This window comes from Coturnix japonica, chromosome 7 (assembly GCF_054131305.1).
Source record: "Coturnix japonica strain WE chromosome 7, WE-NBRP24, whole genome shotgun sequence".
Classification (NCBI taxonomy): Eukaryota; Metazoa; Chordata; class Aves; order Galliformes; family Phasianidae; genus Coturnix; species Coturnix japonica.
In genome coordinates this window covers 12,768,757-12,777,205 of record NC_140669.1, presented here as the reverse complement: position 1 = coordinate 12,777,205, position 8,449 = coordinate 12,768,757, and the positions used below count along the sequence as shown (strand labels likewise).

Below are 8,449 nucleotides of genomic sequence, written 5' to 3'. Positions count from 1 at the left end.
AAAAGCCTTAACACATGGCCTGCAACCAGAAACCTGCCCACATGCCAAGAGCCCTCCAACCCGAGTGGCACCAGAACGATGCTCAGGAAGCCTCTAATTCCTCTGCTCCCACATGTTTCCTGTGTAACCCTGGTCCCAGTCTCAGAGCCTTAGGGCAATGTTTCATGAGCCTTTGCTTTTGATGGCAGAACTGGCTTAATTTCTTCCTTCCTCCCACCTTCACAAGGTTGAAATAAGAAGCAGGCAGTGGCATAAGCTGGGAACAAACACACGCTTTTAAAGCTGAGCTCAGCACCAAGGGCTGCAGGAAGTTACGTCCTCATTCTCCTCAGCTGTGATAGGGAGACGCTGCTATCTGCCAATGTGAGGATGAGGACAAACATTAAATATTATGAGGCACTCTGAAGACAAACCTTGCCATATCTTGGACACAGCATTAACAGACTCCTCCGTATCTCTCCATTTTAACTCATTTAACTAGTCAATATTAGTTGCTTTTTTAAGCCGATCCAATCAGCGTGCAGTTTGTCTAGCACCATTTAACAGCATACACCCCAAACGAGCCCACAAACAGCTGAAAGCTGAATCTGAACTGCGATGCTTCAGGTGCAGCTCCCAGGAAAGGCAGGAACATCATCAGACAACAGCAGAGTTACCAAATGGCCAAAGAGCAGTTTTTATTGGCCCAAGTAACCAAGAAAACATTTTCTTTCCATAAACAAAATAAAAACGTAATTGAAACAATGGGAAACGTTTGTCAACTAAGTGAAACACCCACTAACCCACGTAAGCTTGATTGTTCATATTCATCCTCTGGAAATATTCCTCCTAAACAATCTGCTCCTCTCCCTTGCGCTACTGCACCCCCTGGAGGAAGAAAGTGGAAAGACACTGAGAAGAACAGATGCACTGGGAGGATGGAGCTGTTTGTTTGCACAGGTGGAAAAGGCTGGTGCTGTCTGCAGATCTCTCACATGCAAAGGACCTTTTTGGGGCCGCACGTTTTACTGTGTGAGCTTTTTGGTTTTTAAACACAGGAAACAGTAGAATCCTGGCCTGTGCAGGTTGTTAGAACTCAAATCCTACCTGCAGTTGGTCACTTTACGCTTCTCGACTCATCAACTACAGAGTTCCCTATGTAAATGACTGCGTTGAAACCCAGCATTTACTCGTGTCAGTCAATGAGGCAGCAGTCAGTGAAAGCAGGGAGTTGGGAAAGCCTTGAACGCTTTGGCAGCAACACCTTGGGGGGGGGGAAATGAGAAAGACGTGCCCAGGTGTAATAATACACTGATTCCAAGGGGAGATGCACTAACTGGAGCCAGTCTAAAAGATCTGGTTAATAAAAGTAATGCAAATCTGTTCAGCTTAACTGAAGGAGGTCAAAATTAAAAGCAAAAAAAAACCCCGATACCCGGTGTTTTAGAAACTCCATACTGATATTTACAGAGTGTGCTTTTAAGATGTCACACATATCTGCACCAAGCCGCGTGCTGTGCACACATCTTTAAAGGGCTGTGAGTAGAAAGAGCTGCAGCACACAACTCCCAGAGCACTGAACAATGCTACAGAGCCAGTGAGAATCCTGGCTTGTGGGAGTGACTGACCACAGAACAGCAACGTGTGTTCTGACAGAGGAGGTGAAGTGGGAACAGAGGGTCTGCAGCGCTAACCTACGTGATGTTACAAAACAGTTTGAGATCTAACACCCATACTACGCCTTTTGTAAGAAAATAGAGAGCAGCTATCGGCTGCACTTCTTCTAATCTACTGCAGGAAGGCTTTGCTCGCACGCCTCCCAACTTGGCAACCATTTGAGGTAATCAACGGTGCTGTTACAATGAGCATCCTTCATTTCTCTCCGCCCACGCCACCCGTTGCCTCCTTATTGAGTCCTCTGATGGACAAGTCATAAACCACTTCCTCGATTTTCTTGACGTCGTATTTCAGGCCGTCGTAACGCTTCCTCAGGGAGTCGTTCTTCAGGTTGAGGAGCCGGAAGCCCGAATCCAACTCATTGATAAAAGTCGAGATGCGGAGAGGGCGAGAATAGTCACCGGCTGTGACGCTGTTCACTGCCAGCCTGGCCTGGAGCAGAGGCACAAATCACCTGGGAGAACATCACGGGAACACACCACACCCAAGCCACTCCCCTTCTCCCCATCGGTTCCTTTAGCAAATGAAGCCGATCTGTTCCAAGCAGTCAGGTTATTAAATTCACGTCTGCCTTTTGGTTGACCAGACTTGTGAATTTTCAATCCAGAGCCTCATTTAACACTTAATATTGATATATTCAGTGAGGAACAACCCTGACGCACAGACAGGCAGCTGGCCAAAGGTCAGACTCATTCAAATACAAACCACCATTACACAAACTGCTTGGGACAGTGAAAGCAGTAACATGCTACTTCTATGGCAGTTTCAAGTCAGAAGTTTGCAAGGATATGTTCCCTACCAGCTCGCTGGCGAGAGTTAATACACCAGACAGGTAGTCCTCAATGTCCAGGTGGAAGCCCCTCTCCCGATCAGCTTCAACTGAAAAAAGGCAGAGTGTGATGACGTGATACTGGACATGAGCACAAGCTGAAACTGCATTTCTTTACTGCAGCCAATTTGAAATATCGAATTTACGAAATATTATTACAAAATAAAAACCATCCCTTTCCTGTATATGATGCAATTACTGCCTCTCCATAGCATTCTGATTTAGCATCCTTTACATCTTCAACTGAACTTGCAACAGGTTACGATTAATCTAACAAAATAAGTGAATTTACATAGAGCAGAGAGGTCTACAGTTTTTTTGGTGTTCCCCCCCCCCAAAATCCTGAGCTGTGGGAGGCAGCAGTTCTCTTACAGCATCAAAACATCTTTGCTTTATAAACACCAAACCAGAAGGTGAGGAAAATAAGCAGCCATCCTTGTGTTACTGTTTGGCAGGAGGCGCTCTGCGTGCACTCTTTGCAATGAACAACTTACTGATGCAGAACTACCTTGGTTTGCATTCAGTTTTCCAGTTCCAAGCTACAACACCTGACAACGTTCACAGGTCTTTTCTGTCACAACCAACTTACTCCCAAGTATTTCTGCAACAGCTTCTCGGGTCACCAACGTTTCTGTCTCCAAGTAGACGACAAACGCTGCCAGAAACACCAACCGCTGCAGCACGAACCTCCAGTGCTCGTGAAACCTGTTGAAGAAAACACCAAATCATGATAAAACAATAAGTAACATCTATTACTGAGGAACGAGCATTTCAGACACCTGCAGTACAGGCCGTTTCCTACCTGTACACGTCGCACTCTGTGAGGTTATTTGCTCACCAAACCACACTAAGCTTGAAATCCGTTCCTCGGTCCCCAGAATCACCCCGAGCTGAGTGTCCTCCTTCCCTCTTGTCTCCCCGCAGCATTTCTGAGCTGACACCCCTGGCCTGTGATTTGTCCTGGCTACACACTGCCCCCTTCTGGCCACAAATCAAACAAAGGCGATGATTTCATTCATGATCCGCAGCATCAAACAGCTGTTTTGTGGCAGATTTAGGCCTAACAGCTTAACTGCAATTAACGGAGCAGTGAATGCTTTCACAACCAAGGGATGCTACAACAGAACATCAATTTCCTCACTATTTCCTTCCTAAGATCTCGCACTTGCTCAGCACTTCTCAAGCAGAACCACTGGGCCTGTGAGCCCTTCAACCACTCATCTAAATCAGAGGTGCCACATACGCTCGCCCCATGCTCAGATCCACCTGTAATACTGATCAGCAGGAAACTTGGTCTTCAGAGATTCCATCTGTGTTCTTACTGTAGCGAAGTGTTCCCGAGCCTTCTGACATTTCTTTGGTACTGGAAAAGAAACAACGGTGACTAATTACTCGTGTGATAGAAGTTATGCTGTGGGTGAACCCAGCGTTTTGCATGGAACAGGGCTACAAATGTGTAATGATGAGGACAGATGAGAAGTGGAGGTGGGGAAAGGCTGAAAGGGGCATCGAGTGCAAGGTCAGACAGAGCCCATAACTTCCAGTTATCACACAGTTCTATGAAGATACCTTGAGCCACCCTTTGCCCTTCCCTTTGGGTTTACAAATTGCCCTGCCTGGCTTAAACCTGTTGAGTACTTTTCACTGTCTCTCTGCCGTCTCCTCAAGTTTCCATCTCTCTCCAGCTGCTGATAAAGACTCATTACAAAAGCTGTAGCAGCAGGGAGCAGCGCTGCCACTTGTGACGGCCCAATAGAGATCACAGCACCCAGCACGGTTTTTGGCAGCAGCACCACTTCAAGCACACGGAAATACAGCTGCAGTCACCGAGTGCTACTATTTTCACAGCCACCTCTCGCCTTCAAGTAGCTATTAGTATTAAATAAAGCACAAATAATATATATTGGGATATAGTACAGGGCCGAACCCCTCGGTACTGCACAGTCCCGTGCCGTTTGGCCCCATATCGATTCCTGTGGTACCGCTGCACACGCCCCGTGTCAGTCCCCGCCCGCACTCACTGTCCTGGAAGCCGTTCCCTTGGTGCACCCCCTGCAGCAGCGTCAGCATCTCCCGGGCCGTCTGCTCCAGCGCCTGCACCACCTTCCTGATGTCCTGCGGACACAGAGCACAGCCGTGCTGCTGTACAGCTCCCAGACCCCGTCCCGTCCCGTCCCGTCCCGTTCCCACCTCTCTGATGTCCTGGTCGGCCGTGAGCGCGCCCTGCAGCGCCACGAACATGGCGCTCACTGACATGGCGCCGCACCGACACCGCCTCGGGCTGCCCCGAGCGATGCCTGATGAACAGCCCGGGGCTGAAGGGAGCGGAGCAGTGCGGGGAGCGGCCGGTGTCACGGCGCCCAGCGGCGATGGCTCCGCCCTGCGCTGTGCGGGCCGAGCGAACGGAGCTACAGGAGACACCGGGACTGGGAGACGGCGGATGTGCAGCGCTGCCGCCGCGAGGGGAGATGACGCAGTTCCGCCCGGCGCGGTGAGGAGCATCATGGCGGCGGAGGCGGCCTCGTGCGGCGCGGCACCGCCGTCGTTCCTGTCCCTGGAGCCGCAGCTGCAGCGCGCGGTGCAGAACAAGGTGCGGCGTGTCCGCAGCAACAAGGCGGCGCAGGTGAGTGCGGCGCACGGACGGACCCGACCCGCTCCATCCCGCTCCGTCCCGTGCTGACGCGGGCGCTGTGTCCCGCAGGAGCGGCTGACCCCGGGCGTGGTGTACGTGGGGCACCTCCCGCGCGGGCTGTGCGAGCCGCAGCTCCGGGAATACTTCCAGCAGTTCGGAACCGTAACGAGAATGCGGCTCTCACGGAGCAAGAAGGTGCGTAGTGATCGGCTGCTGTTCTCCGAGCGGGCACAGGGGGCTCCTGCTGCACGGCGGGTCTGAGCAATGGCAGCTTCTGCCATTCTTTGATGTAGTCGTTGAGGTATCACAGCATCGCGTCAGGCTGCCCTGTGCTGTTGTTTGCAGACGGGAGGCAGCAAAGGCTACGCCTTCATCGAGTTCGAGTCTGACGATGTGGCCAAGATCGTGGCAGACACGATGAACAATTACCTGTTCTCTGAGAGGCTGCTCAAGTGTGAGTACAGCCCCGGGTCACGGTCTGTAATGAGCACAGCAAACCCACACACACTTGTGCTTCTGGGGGGGCTGCGTGAAGAATCTTGTGTCTTTATTGGTTTTCTTTGGCCCCAAGGGGTTTTCCTGTGTGTTACAGCGCCATAACGGTGCTCAGTGTGGCTGTGGGTGATGTTACAGTGTGATCCATGCACATGATACAGGTCAGTTCATGCCTCCCGAAAGGGTCCACGCAGACCTCTTCAAAAACAGCCACCGCATGTTCCATAAGCCGTCCCAGCCGGCGGTGAAGCGCTACAACAAGGTCCGTTCCCTGGTTGAGAAGGCAAAGATGGCCAAGCGGCTGCTGCGGAAGGAGAACAATCTGCGGAAGAGACTGGCCGAAAAGGGGATCAAGTACAGCTTCCCTGGATTTGTGAGTCTGGGCTGGTTTCAATGGGTGATAGTCCCTTGTTTAGATTTGTAGGACACAGAAGAGCAACACAGGCTTTTCCCAAGCTCCAACCCGTGTGATTTGGGTGATTCCTGTAGCAAAGCTTTTGTAGTTATAAAGAACTATTCGTGTGGGAAGTTTGTAGTGATTCCCCTCCTCTGTTTTGCTTCCTAGGCTGCACAGAGCCTTCCTGCCAAGTGGAAGAAAGCTAAAGCATCCAAGGCCAAGCAGAATGTTTCTCTGACCAGCCAGGTAAGACCAAACGGTGCTGCCGCCCAGCACCACAATCCATCCATCCTGAGCCAAGCGGCTCAAGTCTGCAGTTGGAAGCTGTGCAGGCTGCACTGAGGTGCCTTGTGGTACCACGCAGGCAGTGACGACTTTCTCTGGCAGCTGCTTTGCAATGAATTGTGTTTTTCTGCTCTCTTCAGGATCCTACTCCGGTCTGTACTCCTACAGTGCTGCAGCGCAGGAAAGCTCACCAGGCGGATGATGACACAGAAGACAATGAAATAGTGATCAAACTGCCCCCTCCAAGCGCTAAGAAAGCTGCGCAGAGACCAAAGAAACGGCCAAGGAAAAAAAACAACTCAAAGAAACAAAAGTAGGCTTAAAGTTCTGATGGCCGTAGCCACGTTTTTCCTCTTCTTCAAATCAAAACGATGAGGTGGAGCTTCTGCTGCCCTGTCTCAGATTTTCTGACTGGGCTGCTTGTCTTTCATGGGCAGGGAAGTACTCAGCAGTAGTTCCCTGCTGCTGGCTGCTGGGAGCTCTGTCTTCTCTGCCTGTGAAGATTGTCTTGGCTTTGCACTCAGAAGTGCCTACCGTCATGGCAGAGCCTTGTGATGGTTCTGTCATTTGTTTCTAGCACCCACAGATTTGAAAGGAATTGTCAGGCTGTCCATGCTGATGGCATCTGTATTTTATACTTATTCACGATGACTTAAAATACAGTTTTTAACTGTTCTTAGTTGTGTTGGCTTTGGTAATGCTTCTGTTTAACTGCGAGTCTGTGCTGTGTGTGATTTCTCACGTAATTACACCAATAGAAGGGGAGACATTCCTTACATTTCATCTTGTTGGTGATCAGTCAGGTTTTCCCTCAGCTGTTTTGTGCAGAGCCAGGACACCATGCTGCCCCCTTGAGCCATCGGCTTTCAGTCCTGCTTTCAGCAGTGCTGGCAATGTCACCCTTTGCCACAGTGTGGAATGGTCAGTGGATTTAAAAAGGGTTCAGGAAGGTGAGAAGGAATGGAGGTAGATGTGATTATAATGATATTCTCTCAGTGACTCAAATCACTTTCCTTTGCTGTTGGGGAAGCCACTTGGGTGTGTTTGTCTTTCTATCAAACACTTGTCACCTTAGGCATGCAATGGAGTTGCACTGACAGCCTGATGATCACCACCAGCCACTTTTTGAGGGGGGGAGCATCTGCTTATTGATGTGAAACAGGCAGTGTTTACACCTCAGACCCATAGAACATCCATACGTCTGTAGTTAAGGTTTGCATTGTGCTTCGAGATTAATGTGGTCACCATGGTTGGCAGAAATACCAACACACCTTGAGTGTGTTAGATAAGCAGCGCTGGAAAAGGTTATTACAAGACTTGATACAACAGAGAGAAACAGAAGAGAAATAAAATGTATCTGCCCAGAGCAAACAGTTTTCTTTTAAAATGCGTATTTGTGTTGTATTAGTGGAGGTGGCTGTTCGCAGTGTGCTGCATCCAGCTGCATCTGGAGCCAGGTCCATTGAATGCAGCCTGACACAGGAGGGCAGCACTGCAACGGTGTGGGACACGCTGCTCTGGCAACCAGACTGAGTGCTGGGAACTGACCTCCTGCATGTACAGCAAAACCCATCTACCCCAACCTGCATTGCTGTGCCTGATGCACCTCTAAGATGACTTAAGAATACAGGAGAAATCTGACATGAATCCTAAATATGCCCATTTCTTTGGTGCCGCTGCCATTAATACTACTTCTGCCAAGGCTCTTCAGTTAAAGCTGCTCTTAAGACAACATTATCTAAAGTAACTTATATAGTTTCACTTTCATTGAGGTCTGAGTAACTCCTTCCCACGTGTCCCATTCCCTGCCCTGCCTTTTAAGCTTGTGCTGTTTCCTTCTGCTGCTGCTCCTTGTGCCAGCTCTTCTGCCCATGCCTGGAACCCTCTGCATGTTTGCCGCTTTTTTCCCTGCTGGACTCTGTGGCTTCTTTTCATACTGCCTGTCATGCTTGTCTGGTTGTGTGAGCTTCGAGGACATTACTTGCATGCTTCTGTGGATCCCTTGGAAAGGTTTGTGTATCTGAACTCGCTCCCTCATATTTGTGTGGCAGTGTGAGCCTTGATAGCAAGACATTCCTGAAAGCTCTGTTTATAACAAGACCTGCTTCCTGCTGTCATTTTTCTTTCCCTTTCTTATTGGTTTTTGAATCGAGGT

At 49.8% G+C, this 8,449-nt stretch overlaps 2 protein-coding genes across 3 annotated transcripts; one reads left to right on the top strand and one right to left on the bottom strand.

Moving 5' to 3' along the window:
• Positions 1 to 652: 652 nt before the first annotated feature.
• Positions 653 to 4,945, bottom strand: TSN (translin). Of its 2 annotated transcripts, none has more exons than XM_085553308.1 (6): positions 4,676 to 4,945; positions 4,507 to 4,600; positions 3,729 to 3,848; positions 3,075 to 3,190; positions 2,456 to 2,535; positions 653 to 2,088 (listed from the first exon to the last, which is right to left on the bottom strand). In XM_085553308.1, exons 3-6 carry the CDS (start codon positions 3,737 to 3,739, stop codon positions 1,852 to 1,854), a joined length of 444 nt encoding a protein of 147 aa, XP_085409434.1. In that variant the 5' UTR covers positions 3,740 to 3,848; positions 4,507 to 4,600; positions 4,676 to 4,945; the 3' UTR covers positions 653 to 1,851. The 2 variants fall into 2 exon arrangements, with proteins under 2 accessions (XP_085409434.1, XP_015724260.2); XM_015868774.3 differs by having other exon boundaries at positions 3,752 to 3,848.
• A 31-nt stretch (positions 4,946 to 4,976) lies between these two features.
• On the top strand, positions 4,977 to 6,969 carry NIFK (nucleolar protein interacting with the FHA domain of MKI67). Its single transcript, XM_015868775.3, has 6 exons — positions 4,977 to 5,108; positions 5,187 to 5,312; positions 5,463 to 5,571; positions 5,774 to 5,985; positions 6,178 to 6,255; positions 6,435 to 6,969. The coding sequence occupies exons 1-6, from the start codon at positions 4,989 to 4,991 to the stop codon at positions 6,609 to 6,611; spliced, it is 822 nt and encodes a 273-aa protein (XP_015724261.2). The 5' UTR covers positions 4,977 to 4,988; the 3' UTR covers positions 6,612 to 6,969.
• Positions 6,970 to 8,449: the final 1,480 nt, after the last annotated feature.

Excerpts from the sequence above, each read along its gene's own strand:
- TSN (XM_015868774.3), bottom strand. The coding sequence starts at position 4,741 with ATGTCAGTGAGCGCCATGTTCGTGGCGCTGCAGGGCGCGCTCACGGCC. Across the intron at positions 4,601-4,675 it reads CCGACCAGGACATCAGAGAG|GACATCAGGAAGGTGGTGCA; the intron begins GTGGGAACGGGA and ends CTGTGTCCGCAG. Across the intron at positions 3,191-3,751 it reads CCTGCTGATCAGTATTACAG|GTTTCACGAGCACTGGAGGT; the intron begins GTGGATCTGAGC and ends TTTCTTCAACAG.
- NIFK (XM_015868775.3), top strand. The coding sequence starts at position 4,989 with ATGGCGGCGGAGGCGGCCTCGTGCGGCGCGGCACCGCCGTCGTTCCTG. Across the intron at positions 5,109-5,186 it reads GCAGCAACAAGGCGGCGCAG|GAGCGGCTGACCCCGGGCGT; the intron begins GTGAGTGCGGCG and ends TGTGTCCCGCAG. Across the intron at positions 5,313-5,462 it reads GGCTCTCACGGAGCAAGAAG|ACGGGAGGCAGCAAAGGCTA; the intron begins GTGCGTAGTGAT and ends TGTTGTTTGCAG.